An 18077-nucleotide genomic window follows, 5' to 3' on the forward strand; every position below is an offset into this window, starting at 1 on the left:
TTATAGTGGTACGTCTCTGTAACGTGAGGAGTACGTCTCAACGACCAAACTGGCACGTTGTAAAAACGTTACCAGATCGGCTCATATTAGTTGCAACGACGTTCCAAATAACGTTCTAGGGACATAACTTTGTGATTCCCATATTCGTCGTGGCGACGTTATAGTGGTACGTCTCTGTAACGTGAGGAGTACGTCTCAACGACCAAACTGGCACGTTGTAAAAACGTTACCAGATCGGCTCATATTAGTCGCAACGACGTTCCAAATAACGTTCTAGGGACGTAACTTTATGATTCCCATATTCGTCGTGGTGACGTTATAGCGGTACGTCGCTGTAACGTGACAGTAACGTCTCAACGACCAAACTGGCATGTTGTAAAAACGTAACCGGATCAGCTCATATTAGTCGCAGGGACATTCCAAATAACGTTCTAGGGACGTAACTTTGTGATTCCCATATTCGTCGCGGCGACGTTATGGCGGTACGCCGCTGGAACGTGACAGTAACGTCTCAACTACCAAACTGGCACGTTGTAAAAACGTAACCGGATCGGCTCATATTAGTCGCAACGACGTCCCGAATAACGTTCCAGCGACGTAACTTTGTGATTCCTATATTCGTTGTGGTGACGTTTTAGTGGTACGTTGCTGGAACGTAACAGGTACGTCCTGAAGACCAAAATACCACCTCGACCTTTATCTTAACTCTGCTTCTCACCTTTACTCCAGGGAATGGAGATGTGCTCCGTCCATGACCTTGAAATCCATGCAGAACTGATAAACACTTCATTGTCTGCTATAAAACCTTATAAATTCTAATTGTTATACGGAATTGTATTGCTTTGGTTAATACATTTGCAGATCAAAATATGTAGTGGAAACCAATAGAAACCCTCATTAAATTCTGAGAGAAAATGGCTAGAAACACACTGCATCCATGAAATCATCAGCATTGTTAATTTGTACAATTACTAAGCCAATACATTTGAACATTACCATGTAACCATGTTTTAACCATGTAAAGTGTTATTAAGTTATGAGTACAGAAAACTGAACACATGAATTCATAAATTGAACACATTCATAGATCAAACAATACAATTAATAAATAAATGTAACCAGTGATTAATATGTTTTATTCTTTTAATTTAATGTTTTATTCCATCTAATGGTAAGTGTTTTATCATTAGATGGGTATAGTTAAATAATGATTTTATCAATTATATTTATAGATACTCTTATGATTACTACTATCAATTATTTGGCACAAAAATGACAAAGATATGAAAAAGATTCAGCAGATATTTTATTACTTTATTTGCAAAAAATATATTTTAAACGATTTCCTAAGTGTCCTGCATGAGGCAGCTGCTACAAATATACTGAGGTAATTTGCTTTAATACTGCTTTTACTGCCAGACAATATCACAGTTACCAAAGACATACAGTCCTTGAGCTTCTCAAAAGCTAAAAAAATCCAGAAGATGACATTCATAAAGAGTAAAAGATATGTACAGTAGGTGGCCATCCAAAACGGTTTTTCTACCGCCGCGCGTGCCGCCGCCGCCGCCGCCGCCGCCGCGTCGCAAAGTGCATTTGCAGCTTTTGACCGCTGAGTGGCGTTTTAACCACGTTATCCAACAAATGCATCAAAGCACATTTATCTTTATGCAAAATGTCAATTTTCTCACATATTATGCCTATATTTATCACAAATACATTTTAATTTATTTTAATTTAAATACATTACCTTTAATAAAACAGCATGGATTTTTGACACGCACATACTTTGTTATTTGTTACCTGTCCTTTATTTGACAGATAACTACTTAGGAAAAATATAGCCTGTTTGGACACTGATTAAGAAATTGTTGCGTGTTTCATGAATTATATCCTTTATTTTAGTAAAACGTGAGTCACTGAATAATTTCGCTCCCATTATTAAGGCACGATTTAGCTAAATCATTGAAACTAAAAAGAATGGACGGATTAATAAAATGTCATAAAAAAACTGCAACTCCTGCAGCCGCATTTAAATGCAGGAGTGTATTCTATTCCTTAAAATATCAAATATCAAATTCAGAAACAACACATTCCAGCAGATAGATCGCCTCTTATTTAACACAGACCTACGAATTTATTATCGAATTGAGATATTTCTTTCTTTTTAGGTACAATTATTCGCTGAGTTTAAGTTCACTTTTGAGACGTTTCAAATTCTCACAGAGAGACAGCTAAAAGCTCAGCCTGTTTTTTATTTATTTTATTTTATTTTATTTTATTTTTCAAAAGTACAAGGTTTTGTTGTTATTGTGAGCGTACACAAATAAAAGTAGACCATTTGTAGTCTTGCACTAATCTGTAGGCTATCGCCAAAATGACGGAAGGCCTGTTTTAAGTTGTTTCAGCTGTCATGAGGAGAAAATCCATCAGAACGCGCCGGCGCGATCGTCGGCCAGAGGGATAAAAATGTAACCAATCTAGTTTCATATTTATATTTAAATATTGGGCTATAGCCTAATATAATTTTTTTTAAGATGTCACCAATGAAAAGTTGATTATGAAAAGTGGATAGCATGACGGATGCGCAATGTTGGGAGACAAATGCAGCGGGTCAGACATGAGTTTGACCACTTCATTAAGTTTTGTTTTATAGTAAGTCTTTCTTTAAAACGAATTTCATTTTGTAGAAATTGTATCTTAATTTCAATCAATGTTTCATCAACCAATTATTAATAATTAGGAAGAAAACCATGAACGTCGGGTGTGGAATGGATTGAAGTGCGTAACAAACGAACTCATGTTTCCGCGGCCTTTGAATAAGACTGAAGCAATAGACGTCTTTCTGTTTTTATTAAATTTCTTAAATACATGCCTTTATTACTTAATTAATTGATAAGATGTTTTGGTCTAACAATATATTTTAGGTGGTCTAAATTCTAAGTTAGACACAAATTTGCGTATATGCTAGGCTATATAAGGTTCCCTTCTAGACAAACGCGTAAATTGCTGTTTCGGCCGCAAATTTTCAGTAATTTCGATCGGTGCATCAAATGATATAGGCCTAAACTAAATTCGTGTATTTACAGTAAAAGAATAAAGAAATAGATATTTAAGTAGATATTTTTACATTTGGGCAATATATAATAATAATAATAATAATAATAATAATAATAATATCTCAGCAAAGACCGAACATATTTATTTTGTCTCGGCACACGACCGCTAACAGTAACACAGTAGCACAGCGCATCAAAGCTTGCTGTTGTCTTGAAACGGCGATGGAAACAGTGATTTTTTCCCCCTTTTGTGGTAATTTAGCACTATTTTCTATGGTATTCTGCTTACATTTTTGGGCTTCAGTTGGATGCTTTATTTTTATCTTTAGTCAATTTAGTTTAGTTCTAAAAAAAGCAAAGGCTTTGGTGGTGCGGGGGTGTCCCGTACGCCCATGATGTAATGGTAATACATCGCTTACAAAGGGTTCATGTTAACTACTGTATGATAATCAGACGATTTTAATGTGTTAATGTTTCAACTATCGTGCAATTATAGCTATGTAACAATCTGATAAACCGCAATTGTGCAGTTTGTATCCATTAACACGCTCATAAACATTACAAAAAGAAATGTCATGCCATAAGCTACACAATTACGAACAACAAAAAAAGTTGATATCCCAATAATCAAAATTTTGTTATTCAACAAGTGCTAGGCTTTTAAGATAAAAGGTTTCTGCTATAGTTTGCGCCTAATCTGACTCTTCACAATGGGCTACACAATGCATAAAAATATTTTATAGGCCTATTTGTATTTTGACTGCAGTTAGAGCAAAATGACGAGAACATGTTTAACATTGGAAGTTTAAGATTCTTTATTAAATATTCTTACTTTATGCAAAACATATAGGCATCTGTACATTGTACCTCTATAACATCATAACATAAATTATTAAATTATAGTTCAAATGAACCGTACAAACCCAATCTTGGTTTTTGCTATTTATTTAGGCCTATTTATTTATATCAGCAGATCTGTGTTGATTCAGTTCATTTCAATAACTGCTGATGTTGCAAACTGTGGTTAAGCTGTAAAGCAGCTCGAAAGAATTGACCAAGATATGTAACATTATGGCTCCTTATTATTAGAACAATAACTGTACAGAATCTTTACTGCCATCCAATGTTCCTTAAAGACAAAGAAATAAAATAAAAATGTTAAAGAAAAACAAACAAAAACAACAAACCGATTGTATTCCATTTATATATCAATGTATAATTTTTACATCATCGTGTGTGTATAAAAGGCACTCACTTGCTCTGCAACACTTGACAAATTTGAAATGGGGGAAGGGCGCTTTGTTTAAAATGTTTGTCACCAAAGCCATTAATCCAGAGGGTGGGAGCAGTGGCGGCTCCAGACAATTTTGATTGGGGGGGCAATGCATAATAACTGCATATTATGCTACTAAACAACAAAAACAACACAGCATATCAACTACTTTGTTTTTAATTAATTAATCAATTGCAGTTTGCAAACAATATGCTTAAACTTTAATTGCCATAGCCACACCCATGACACCACCTTTTGATTGCCCTACTTCTGTCCAGTTTCCCCCTGTCCTCTTCTCTGCTCCTCTTACTCTCCAGTCTCCTCCTGTCTTTTTATCTACTCCTCTTACTCTCCAGTCTCCTCCTGGCATCTTCTCTCCTCTCTTCAGTCTCCACAGGTGTGATTTACTGCAACATATGAGTTTATAGTACACATAATTAGGTTAGTATTTATGCTAAATACATCAATACAATAGCAAGAGGTTCACCTAACTCACTTCACTCACCAATATTGACAGCTCTTTTGTCCAGTCTCCTCCTGTCTTCTTCTCTGCTCCTCTTAAGTCTCCAGTCTCTTCCTGCCATCTTCTCTGCTCCTCTTTTGTCCAGTCTCCTCCTGTCTTCTCTCCATTCTCCACAGGTATGATTTCCTGCAACAATTGTGTTTATAGCACATTAAATACAGTACAATTTAAACCTGTTAAAGTATAACGTAAGGAGTGTACTCACCACTTAAAAGAGAACAATTCGCCTGTTGTTATGATTGGCTGCAAAGCGATCAATAACAACATCTACATCCATCTCTTTTGTTCTTCTTGAGCTGATTGCCAGCACAGCAAGATTGCTGGTTCGGACATCGCCATTTTTGTTTCTGAGGTAGGTTTTTAAACGCCGTAAGCAGGAAAAGCTCCTCTCACAAGCAGCTGTTGATACAGGCAGTGTCATGGAGATGCACACAAGTTTGTATAAATCAATGAAAGCCTCCTTGTATGGCCTCAATAGAATCAGCAAGTCATGGGTGCTGTTGAGAGAGACCCCATTTTGTTTTTTTCTGTCAATGAGGCGTTTCAGTTGATGTAGTTCTGCTGAAAGGTTGTCTTCTAATATGCCATAGTGCCTAGCCATGGGTTGAAGGGCATCTTGGTGCAGGAAGGTCTTGTGTTTGGGATTAATAGCTGCAACTCCTTTCATAACGTGGCAACTGTCAGCAGAGAAGCACCTATTCAATTCACTGATTAAACGGTCAAGTACTGGGAAAAAACATTGGATTTTGTAGTCTTCTGGTGTTTGCAGTATCTTTTTCCTTGTGTGGCTATTACTGACATGAAACTGCTGCAGGTGGGAGGGCTGTATTATTTTTCTTTTTGCCTGTTGGCGCTGCATGTCAATGCCCACTCTCTCACACATGTCATTTGCGCCCTGCCACAAATGGGTCCAAGTTTCACCATTGCGTTCTTCTTTGACTTCAACCAGTGCAAAGACCAGATCAATGGCGGATGCCAAATCTAAATCTGTGGCCTGTAGTTGGTCAGATAAAGTTTTTGTGAGCCCAAATATGTTCTCCAGCATGTAGATTTGCAAAACAAACTGTGCATCAATCAAGCCATTTAGTGATCTAGCCTCAATAGCTCTATGGCTATTTGTTTGATTGCTGACTTCCTCAAGAGTGGCTAAGATGCTAGGGAGGGTTTGCTTTATTGCCCAAAGACTATAGTACTGACATGCCCATCTGGTATCTGACAGACGTTTTAATTCCACAGCTCTTTTAGTGGGCTCAAGTTCTGTTTGTTTCTCCATGAACACTTTGTGAGTTAATGAACCAGAAAAAAAGTTGTAAAGTAGCTGAACTGTGGCAAAGCAGTCAGCAACTGGTTTTACATTATGGACACAGTCAACTAAAACCAAGTTTAATCTGTGTGCATGGCAGTGGATGTACACTGCATGTGGGACTTCTCTGTGAAAATTTTCCTGAACACCGTTGTTGCAGCCAGACATTACAGATGCCCCGTCGTAACATTGTCCAACGCATGCATTTTTGTCTATATTGAATTTAGCCAATGCCCCTTTCACTGTCACAAGTAAAGACTCTGCATCCAAACCATCAGCTGGAACAAAATCAAGAAACTCTTCATAAATGTCATCATTGTGTATGTAGCACAGAACAATAGATATCTGTTCTTTTTTGCTCACATCTTTTGTTTCATCCACCATTAAAGTAAAGTGCTCTCCTAGCTTAACTTCGTTACTAACCTGTTCTCTCAAAATGCAGGCCATTATATCAATTAACTCGTTCTGAATGTCATGATGGACATATTTTGCATTACCTGGCCCACTAGATAATTTTTTGGATACAGTGCTATCAAACTTCCCCAGCAGATGTAACATTTCAAGGAAATTACCTCTGTTGGTGGACTGTTCATTCTCTCGGTGGCCTCTCTGACCAATGGTTTGACAAGCTGTAAAGCGCAGTGACTCAACAACTGCTCGCATATAGATCCTGTTTTCTTTAACAATTTTCTTATGTCCATCGTCATGGAGGTGCGTCAAAATCCTCGATCCGTTTTTCTCTCTCTCCTTAAATTCACACCACCCTTCCATTGCCACTTTGTGAGAAGCGCTGGCGTTATGTTGCGCCAGTTTCTCTCCTCCTTTTCTCCAGTTTTTAAACCCTTCCTGGGTGAAGCACTTTTCTGAGTGACCACCAGATCCATGCACACTGTGAAAAAAATGACGACAGGCAAAACAAAAAGCCGCGTCTTTTGACCAGTGGCATAGCCACGGGGGGGCCTGAGGGGGCCCCCCCAGATTTCTGAGCGATTTTTTTATTTTTTATGTTGATTTGTTATACTGATGCATTTGCTGCATGGTAAAATGCAACAGCTGTTTTTAGACTTATTAGTTTGATTATTTCACGTGTTGCACGTAGCTTCTGCTGTTATTATCTTTGCGCGTGAGAGTTCGTTATTATGCAGTGAGTGACAATGTGAAGCGGCACCCGAGGCTTCCCGTTTCCAGGACGCGCATCTCAATGCAGTGAAATCCGGTGGGTGCTCGGGCTCCTAACTCTCCATTCGTTTTAACCAATAAAAAGTTGTTAGAGAATCAAGAACCTCTGACTGCAGCACACACAGCTTTCTTCTCGTCATTATTGTTAATTTGAGGCAGTTTCCGTGGCGTTATTTGCTCTCGCTCAGATATTGCGTGCGCGGCTGTGCGCGCTCAAACTTTGTTATATGTAAATCAAACATGCCTTTTCTTTAGAATTGTCTTCTCTTCTCTAGAATTGCCTTTTCTTCTAAATCCTCTCCTGGATTTAATGTTGCTAGAAGCTATTAACCATCAAATTTACATAACTGACTGTTAAAACAACACCTATAAATTGTAAAGAAATTAAGTATCTTTAATAACTCCATGTACAAATGATATCATTTTCAAACTTAGCCTACTTTAGTCAGCCAGCTATCTAGATATTTTTATTATCTATTTAATATATATTTTTTTAAGTTATATATAAAAAGTTAAGTGCTTATTGTAGCCTAAATGCGTATTGAAATATTATATTTAGCGAACCACTACTTATCATCAAATAGTACAATATCAGCATGAGTGTAATCAAAATGGTTTATGGTCTGGTCTATGTATCCCTGCCTCTGCTGAATTATTTTTATCCCTGGTGGGGATCAAAAAAAAAATCCCTCCCGGGTGATGCTACTCCACAAACCACCAACAGAGCATATAAAATACCAAAAATAAAAATCGTTTTTTTAAAACATTGCCAAGTAAAACGCTTTGTTTATATAGAACTGTCTCTTTACGACCACAACAACGGGACACTTTTCAGAGGCGCATTCCGACTTCGCCTCAGCACCAGGCGCAAGTCAAACGAGCGCGGAAAAGGTGCAGGTGACGACGAGGGAGCTTCAGTTAAACAGCAGTGAACTGCGGTCAGATGAGATGATGTCAGGCTATGTCGGTAAAACTCAGAAAAAATAACACGACTGTCCAGTCAGTCATTATACTGTGCTCGTGGCGCGCACTCAAGAATTGCATGCGCAAATGCGCCAGCGCGCGCTGCATAATTACTTTATTATAGCTGAAATTAAGCGCAATAGATACTACGAGCAATGACCGTCGTTTGAAAATGAAATTGCCAAACATGCGATTAAAGCTGCCTCAAAACTGTGCATGCATGTATTTGTTGACATGGTTTTAAAGCTATACCAATTTGTTGTTCTTAACGTCTTAAAAATGCACATATGTACACCAGGGAAATCTAAATTTTCTCGGGGGAACATGCCCCCGTACCCCCCTAGGAAACTACATTTTATGACCTCGGTAATTATGAAACTCTGCGTACATGTTCTATAAATTCTATCTACTGAAATCTGAGGTAAACGTGTATTTCTACAAATGTGCGCACTTTGAGAGTAAAAGTTTGTATATGTAGTAGGTATGCACTGTGATCAAAAATAAATGGGACCAAACGCGATTGAATGTAAAGGTTTGTGTCTCGTTATTCTATTAGTAACTACCGATTGATTTTGCATTTCTTTTAGAAATTAAAAATTATTAGTGTAGTCATTATAAGTGTCATACATACATACATATATATATATATATATATATATATATATATATATATATATATATATATATATATATATATATATTATTAGTGTCATTGTAGTCATTATAAGTGTCATATATATATATATAGCGGCCCCCTCATTTTTAGATGGGCCCCCCCAAAAATAAAATTCTGGCTATGCCACTGTATGTAACCAATTATAATTCGTTGTAATTGATTCACAATATATGTTTAATTCCCCCTTGGGTCGGTATATGCACCATCATAAATCATAAAGATTTATGATTTATCATATTCATATATCTAACCCATAAATTGATTAATAACTGTACGAACCGCTACAATCGTTACATTTATTTGGTGGAGTAACGCAGGGAACGTTTTAAACTTGGTTTTTGGTAAAAGAGCAATGTAGAATAATTTGTGTGTGATTTAATGTGCATGCGCGCTTTATTCAGTGAGATAAGACGCACACGCCTCACTTTGAAGATACGTTAACAAGCTGCTTTGTGTCTGAAGACACTGCAGTGAACTGTTGACCGTGAAATAAGACTGCAGTCCATTAATATTCAGACTCGTATGCAAGAGGGCGACAATCTTTTGCAATACAGTTTTGAATATTAATTTCCGCTTGAATAAACGAATTGAATCGTATTCAGCGCTTTGAAAGATTTGTGGGACGAGATTCTCCCACCTATCTTTAAAAAGGCCTTATTATTATCTGCCACTATTAAATCTGAATTACTTGTGTCGTCCAGTAATTCACAATAGCTGGCGCTCCTGGGTGAAGTCATTTGGCCTAGCTACCCAAACCACGTGATCCCCCTTACAGATCTAATCGGAGAGCAGTTCATCTGGTTTATCGATTGATGTGTACAATTTTGGAGCTGGTCCACGTCCTGATCCAACGTGACCCGTGACCGCGGCGAAGAAACCCCGCAAGCGTTACATATTTGTGTGCACTAAGTCTGCACAGAAAAGGGACTGATTCCCGAAATTGTGTACTCGCGATAAGGACTGCATATTTGTGTCCAGAAAACGGGCACCAAAGAATCCGCCGAGATTCCAGAAATTGTGTACTCGTGATTAAAAGTTGCATAGTTGTGTCCAGTAACTGGCACCAAAGAATCCGCAGAGATTCTGAAGGTTCGTACCCGTGATTAAGTGCAGTTAAATTCTAAATTTAATAAAACTAATAACTTTCTCACGAGAATTACAGTAGGTGGATGCAGTAACTCTGACCAGACGCCAGAGGGCAGTCTGTTCAGGTGTGGCACCACTTCCTACTTATTGGTTGTGTGGACTCATTGACGCCACCGTGTGGACGTTCTGAGTTAAAGCCGCTCTCCATACTTTGAACTGAAATTATCTCCAAATTATCTTTTGCTGCTCTATACTGCGGGGAGTTGTAAAAGTAATTTGCTTTTGGTGGTTATGCTTTCCAATTCACAAAGAATTCACTTTCTGAGAGTGCTCCCCCTGGTGGACACTGCCAGATAAGTCAATTCTCTTTTCCTTGTATTTTTTTTCCTGTGTTCACAGATTTACTCTATTTTATTTTATTTTATTTTACTTTACTCTACTTTGTTTTATTTCATTTATTCCCTTTTGTCTTTTCTCTCTCTTTCTCTCGAGTTATTTTCTTATTTTTTTATTTTTACTTTGGAAATTCATTCCTTTTTATCACTTAATGTTTTATTTTATTCACTCTTAGTTCTGGGTCCTGTTTGTTATTGGCTGGCAATAACATTCACGCACACCCAAGCCTCCCTTATTTCATACACTTATTTTAAATTTAATCAAATAACATTTAATTGAGTTTTACAATTAAGTAGTGTCAATTAGTGTCATTTCGCTCATAAAGAAGCGATTCTCTTTAGGGAAACTCACAAATAGGGAAGGCTTTCTCCTTTCTTTTTCCCATTCTGTTATTCTATGCACTCATTTAAATTTAATTGAACAAGGTTTAATTCAAGTTTGAATCAAGTGCATCTGAATTATCCTCTTTGCTTTCTCTTTTCCCATTCTGCTATTCTGTGCACTCGTTTAATTCAAATTCGAATCAAGTGCATCTGAACTATTTTGTTTTTTTCTTTACCCCTTCAGCTCATTTCTGTTCTAGTTTAGCTAGTTCTGTCATTTTAGGCTCATTTTCTTTTGTCCTACACACTTAATTATTTAAATTTAGTTTAAACAAGGTTTAAATTTAGATTTAAATTTACAATTAAGCTGTGTTGTGTGACCACTTGTGTATTTGCAGATAGGGCCCCTTCAGCGCCCGGTGGCGAATTGATGGTTGCTCCAGTGAGTTCCAGTGAGTGGAGCCGCCTAGCCTGGCAGGTCTTGCACTAACTGTGTGTGAATCGGGGACATTCTGACTTCATATCACGGGCAACACGCAAGGACGTCAGAGAGTTGTGTGTCAGGTACAGGGAGGCAACAAGTCCAGCTTTGACAAAGGCAATTTTGTTTAATTTCCCTGCTCAGGCTTCTGCACGACAGAACCGCCCACTTGGAGTAACTGCCCGTAAAGGGGACAGACTCTGAGTTCAGGGAAAACTCAATTTTGACCGGTCAATCTGGCCGTTGGCGCAAATACCTTACCGAAGTGCGCAATTGTGCTGATGTTCCCTGTTTGAGAGGTTGCACCGTGGTACAAAGGGGACAGGTTTCCACGGACACCGCAGTCGAGTGTTTGAACGTCTAGGAAAGGTTGCCTGCCACTGAGTTCTTATCTGAGCACCCACGATTCACCCAGGCCTAAATTAGTGACATACAGTCACTTCACCTAATTGAAAGCCACAGAATATTACATATTCTTCGATTATTCAGGTGCGGGCCAACCCTTATACTCTCGATCCATACCATCCCTCTAGGTTTTATGACGCAACAGTGCCCTTGCCTTGCCCCATCATAAACCCAGCTGTGATAGGAAGTTTAAGTTTCACTTCTCCCCTCTAGCCTTCTGTTTTATTTTATTGCTATTCTATTTTTATTCCTTTCTATTTGTTTACTGCTCTATCTCTCATTTAATTGCATCCACCCTGTTCTGTTTTGCTTTTCTACTGCGTTTGTGTCTTTCAGTTCATGTAAAAGCAGAGCCTGTGAGAGCCATCACGGAAAACTGAGTAATAGATAGACGACCGAGCAGCGAGAGTCATCAAAGAACTCTTAGAGCTACCGCCTGTCAAATTCTTTGTTTAAATCCGGCACTCACCCACACAAATTGACCCACGTGGTCCTTTTGGCTATCGACAATTAAGTGTCTAGCCTACACTCCATTAACTGTCTGCACCAGTTAACTGGAACCAAACCAAAGAATTATATAATCATGCATTATTATAAGTCGTTAGTTCTGCGCATGCTTGCATTGGTTCTGTTTGTGCTGTCTTTCTCTCGCCAACAGCAAGCTAACGTGTTCAGAGCAGCCAGCCCCAGCACCCACGGGGACCGACTCAAGACCTGGTTGGGCTCCCTGACCAGCATGCTCCTGCCCAACGACGCTGTGGATCCCCAGCACCTAAGCAACGAGCAGCTGGACGACAACCTGAATCGACTGATGTCCCACGGTCCGACGCCGAGCTACAAAGAATGGGTGAAAGTCATCCGAGCCATCGCCCACAATCTCAAGCTCCAGGCGGAGGATGCCCGGAGGAATCAGGCCCAGATTCATCGTCACCACGATCAGCGACTCGTCGAGACCCAGGACCAGCGTTGGACAGCGGATGAATCCAAACTCGAGCTACAGGAGGAGCTGCAAAGACTTCAAGCCCTTGCAGAGCTCCACCTGGAGGTGGAGCGTAGAGAACTGTTGGAAAAGGTATCCAGAGAAGAACTGACTGGAAAACTCCAACACAGCGAAACTCCCCTAGCCAAAGCAGAGACTAAGCTGAAAGACAGACACACCAAAGCCATGGCCTGTGAAAATCATCTCAAACAGGCCCAGAAAGTTAAGAAGCCCTAATGCCAAATGGGGTTAAAAGTCCACTGCCCAAAACGTCCAGCGGCCAAGAAACTTTGCCAGCAGCTGTCACATCCATCTGCCAGCACCTGCGACAGGCTCTGATCCAAAAGCTTTCTGACCCTGCATCAGATCAAGGGCTCCCTGCTGCCATGGACCTAAAACGGGGCAGACTGAAAAACCCATACACTTTCTACAGCCGAATGCAAAGAGGGTACTACGGAGCACGTAACCAGCCAGCAACGGAGGAAGATTTCATCTTCAACACTCTGCTTCTCCGAGAGCTGCACCCTGCGGTGAGTGATCATCTGGCAGCCTTGGCCTGCTCACGCAGCATGTCTATTCAGCAGCTGCGAGACTTGGTCGACGAAGCTCAAGCCAAGCAGAGAACTGCGTCTAAAAAGACTGTAGAAAATCCAACCAGTTATCCAGGCTCCGATCACTGCCCAGAAACCTGTCCTTGCCTTTTTGAAAGACTGAGAAATGAAGCTGAAAGACAAAATCAGACTCTCAAGTCACAAAGATGTGAGCTGAATGTGCACTCGCACAGTCCAAATGAGGTCCACCTTGAACACACAGCTCCCAGGCACCACACCATTGGTCGAGTGAGCCTGGTACCTCCGGTGTGCGTAGCGCAAATGGACACGTTTCTCTGTTTCACCCACAAAGAACTGCTAGACTGTTTTGAGCCCTTATTGAACACCAGACCGCTGAAAATCTGGGCTCAAGTGTGTGAACTTCTGCCTTCCCAGTCACCCAGACCACCTGAGCCAGACGGTCAGGTCACAGAGGTTGCGGGAAATCTCACAGCTAGCCGCGGGAACCCTGTCTCCAAGCACAGTTCAAGTTCGCTACCCGGCGCACCTCAACTGACCATAGACTGTAACTCCCTCTGCTTCAAGGTCACGACAGACTCACAGCTGAATTGTGTGACTACAACAGACAGTATTCGCGCACTGTGGGCAGACAACTCAGCCTTCAGCTGATTTACACCAAAGGGGGTGCTGTTTGGCTCAACAGGCAATGTGGTCAAACCCTAAACCCCACGCTGGGCTCCTTCACACTCTCACCTGAAGGCGTGGAACTTGGACCCACTCTAAAAGCCACACCGCTAACTGAAGTGTCACCCTATGTAGTTCACAGTTGGCTCAACGAATGCATGGTCACAGACATCAGCATTCCCAAAGCCCACCATCTAGAATGGATAATGGACCACGGCCCCTATGACTTTGAACTCAGGTTAACAGTCATTAACTTAATACCAGCTGCCATGGTCCCAGAAGGAAGCCTAAGCAATACAAGTTTCACAGCATCCTTCAAGAGCATCTCCATCACTTCCATCAAACTGGTACCCACAGAACAGGTGTGCAGAACGGAGCTGATGGAGGACCAACACCTCGCTGTACCCACAGTCGCTAACCAGCCTGCCTGGGAAACTCAGGAAAGCGCTGCACCTCTGATAGCCAATCTGACAGCTGACACCACCATGGAGGAGTCATTCCCAAGGTTTGAATCTAAAGACCAACAGATTCAGAAAGATGCAAATGTCCCAAAGAATGATGCAGACTGACAAAAACTCTGACAGGTCCTGAACAAATTTAAAGTGACATTTGACAAAGACTTTTTAGGCTGGGGTCTCAGTAAACTTCACCCATTGCATAGTGCAACACACCCAAATGCTCCTCCCACCTTCATCAGGCAATACAAAAGTCACATCACCTCACATGAACCAGTGGAGGAAACTATTTGTGTCATGGAAGGAAAAGGTGTTAGCTACCCATGCAACAGCACCTATTCAGTCCCCATCTGGTCCATTGTCAAACCAGACAGCAAGTGGCGACCCACCATCGACTCCAGGAAGTCAAACCAGCAAGTGCCACTGCCACGACGTGCCAGAAAGAGCGGAGAGTCAGCTGCCTGCCAAAACTGCTATAACAGCACACCAGCGTTGACACTTGAGATAATGGTACCCCAACAACAGCGACCAACCTGTCACAGGTACCTCAAAGAGAATGCGTGCCAAGGAATGCCCATGGCCTACGTCGATGGAGGTTTCTACATCTATGAGGGCATCCCACAGGCAAATGCAGGGGTACGATGGTTAAGAAACCAACCCTGCCAACCACAGAACAACAGGTGGGGTCCCCAATCATGTCAGTATGGTGAAGCAGCAGCTACCCTCAAAACCCTTCACGTCTCCTCAGCTCATAACCTCAGAGAACTCATTTGCACAGACTCACACTATGCCAGACGTGGGTTCAAATGCCATCTTCTGAGCTGGAAACAGACTGGTTTCAAAACTGAACACAACATGCCGGTGAAACATCAACCTGTTCCAAACACGTGACACCACCCAAAGACACAACACGTTTGTTTACTGGGAAAAGGTGAAAAGACGTTCAAAGCAACCAGGGCGTGGCAAAGGCGCAAACGTCCAAACTACTGCCCGTGCCAAGACTGGCACACCACACGGCAACCTACGGGTACCCCCACCCCAGTCACCCACCCTTAGTGTGGCAACAACAACCCTCAGCCAGCGGACTGTTCCTGCAACATTTCCCACCTTACTGCCACTGCCACTGACAACCAAACTTGCCAACACTTCCATGCGAAATGTTTTGCACCACCACTCATACCCCTCCAACCTCCTGTTCACGTCATCTGGTCCCACGACAGCCCCTGGCCACAAACGACTACATAAGACCAACCACATGCTGCGTGTGGGAATGTACTTTCTAAAGTATGTCCCTGATGTCCTCACAGCGCCAAAGCTTGTACTGCCACAGGGCCAAAAGGGGGGTGAACTGATATACACCCACAACACACCATGTGCCAAACACCATGGTACCAGAACCACGGACGAGACATCAAAACAAGTGGCGTACTGGCCCAGCATGCAGCAAGATGTGGCAGAGCACGCCAGAGGATGTCAAGTTTGCTGTCAAGTCTGAACTGCAAACCCAAATCACAGAGCTCCACTGCAACACAGAGGAGTCACGTTTCCACGGTCAGTCGACCAGAAAGACTGGACTGTAGAACCTCCCCAGACGCTCATGGCCATCACAGACACCATACAGGAGTCAACTCAGGTGTTCCCCACGGAACTACTGATGGCACAGCAGGTGCCTCTGCCGCTGCACCTGTACCAACCAGGAGACTCGAGTCTCATCACAGCCTACTCCACTCATCAGCATCGCAACAAGCTCCGCCTACAACTGAGAGAACAACTCGCAACACAGAGCCAAACCCTGCAATCCATCTGCAAATCCTGGAAAGGTATTGTGGCTGTTCTCTGTACTCACAGTTTCCTGCTGATCCAAACGGCGAACTCAAGGAAGCAACTGTTTACAGTCCTCCAGAATGACTTTGCCCAAAATCAGCTGGTTATAGCTCTGTTGACAGACCTGCTGCGAGAAGTTAGCTTCTCTGTGGACAGAGTGGCTATGAATAGGATTCCTCAGTATCCTACACAAACTTTGCTGGACTTTGCTACTGGCAAACTGTGCTGGACTTTGCTACTGGCAGACCCAGTGTGATGGTGATTTTGTCTGTAAACCTTAACTTCTTTTCTATGCCTTTCTGATCTATCGAGTTTAATCTCTCTGTAAAGCTCCGGACTCGAGCTATTCACTGAGATAGGTCACATAGCTGACAAATGCATTTTTCTATGTGTTTAATGATATTGTGAAGAAAGCACTCCATCTCGAAATCCGATCTGATAGTCATTAGGTATGTAAATTCAGCTTGGAGACAAGACAAAGAAATAACTTGCCCGCCAACTTTGCAGCTATGTCATTGGCTATTCCACCTCAAGGTGTGTCGGCTTATCTATCATAAAAAGGGGCACCAGGATTCTTCTGGGTGTTCTCCCAACGGCCCTGAATCACTCACGCACGTCTCTCCCGGACGTCACGGCGACCGCGCTGCCATCGCGCTCATCTTCGGGAACACCATCTTCCAGCGAAACTAACTCTCAAGTCCTCAGTTCAAACCTTCCCACGGAATGGAAGAAGCCAACGAACTGCACCAGCACTAAACTGAAATTCGACACGCACAACCAATGCAAGTATACTGCCGTTTCTCAATCTTAGATAATGAAACTGATTTCCGTGCTGGCTTCAAGGACTGTTTTGTAAGTTTTGCTACTTGCCTTCTCTCTTTCCTTCTCTACTTCCACTCTTGTACATATGTGTGTATATTCTTGTATATATATTTAGACGTATAACCTCTGTATTCGTAGTTTGCATATATTAAAAACGTTATTCACGCTCGATTGTTCTGTTTGTTCTTTCAACTGAAGACAAAGTCACTTTAACGTTTTTTGATCGTTTTATGCTTTGATGCTATAATAGGAATTTATTCTCATGGCCAGAGAATAACTCCGTTCATAATATTCTATGAGAAGCAACGGTTTGCTGGACGAGCTGGTAGTTTCTCTAAATAATTATTGAACCTGAACTAATCATATATGTAACCAATTATAATTCGTTGTAATTGATTCACAATATATGTTTAATTCCCCCTTGGGTCGGTATATGCATCATCATAAATCATAAAGATTTATGATTTATCATATTCATATATCTAACCCATAAATTGATTAATAACTGTACGAACCGCTACAATCGTAACAGAATAAATGACTGCACTGTGGAGAGGGACATAGTTTCACTAATAATTTGTTTATTTTGCACAAATCAATAAATCGTTTTAATTCTTTTGGTGATATTGGAATACTTCTTTCATGTAGTGGACAGTTTTAAGATTGTGGTCCATTTTTGCTTCCATGACTTTTACTCTAATTAGATGGTGTTTTAAGCTTACTATCATACATCTGTTTGCATCTGTAGATTTCTTCTAAGTTAACCAAAACAAGCTAATCTGCATATTTAAACACATCAAGAGTTTTTTCCCCTGAAATGTTGCAAGTACATAATATATATTATAACACATGCCTGCAGAGGGCGCCAAAAGCCTGCTGATTATTGTTGTTAAACAGCACAGCACGATCAAAGCCAACAACCATAATTAAAAATATATTATTAAAGTAATACTATTCGGCCACTTTGTTTTTTTTTTTTTATAGAAATGCTACAGCCACTGTAATTTCTTCAACAAGAATATGTGGACATCAAACATGCAAAGACAGAGTGAGGGTTTAAACTTATTGTTGTATTATCCTGTGTAAGTGTAGATT

The 18077-nt window shown here is 41.0% G+C and overlaps 1 protein-coding gene across 1 annotated transcript; it reads right to left on the minus strand.

Moving 5' to 3' along the window:
* Positions 1 to 3763: 3763 nt before the first annotated feature.
* Positions 3764 to 7089, minus strand: LOC125261026 (zinc finger MYM-type protein 1-like). Its single transcript, XM_048179567.1, has 3 exons — positions 5061 to 7089; positions 4838 to 4981; positions 3764 to 4739 (listed from the first exon to the last, which is right to left on the minus strand). The coding sequence occupies exon 1, from the start codon at positions 6927 to 6929 to the stop codon at positions 5064 to 5066; it is 1866 nt and encodes a 621-aa protein (XP_048035524.1). The 5' UTR covers positions 6930 to 7089; the 3' UTR covers positions 3764 to 4739; positions 4838 to 4981; positions 5061 to 5063.
* Between the last annotated feature and the right edge of the window lie 10988 nt (positions 7090 to 18077).

This window comes from Megalobrama amblycephala, unplaced genomic scaffold (assembly GCF_018812025.1).
Source record: "Megalobrama amblycephala isolate DHTTF-2021 unplaced genomic scaffold, ASM1881202v1 scaffold253, whole genome shotgun sequence".
Taxonomy (NCBI): Eukaryota; Metazoa; Chordata; class Actinopteri; order Cypriniformes; family Xenocyprididae; genus Megalobrama; species Megalobrama amblycephala.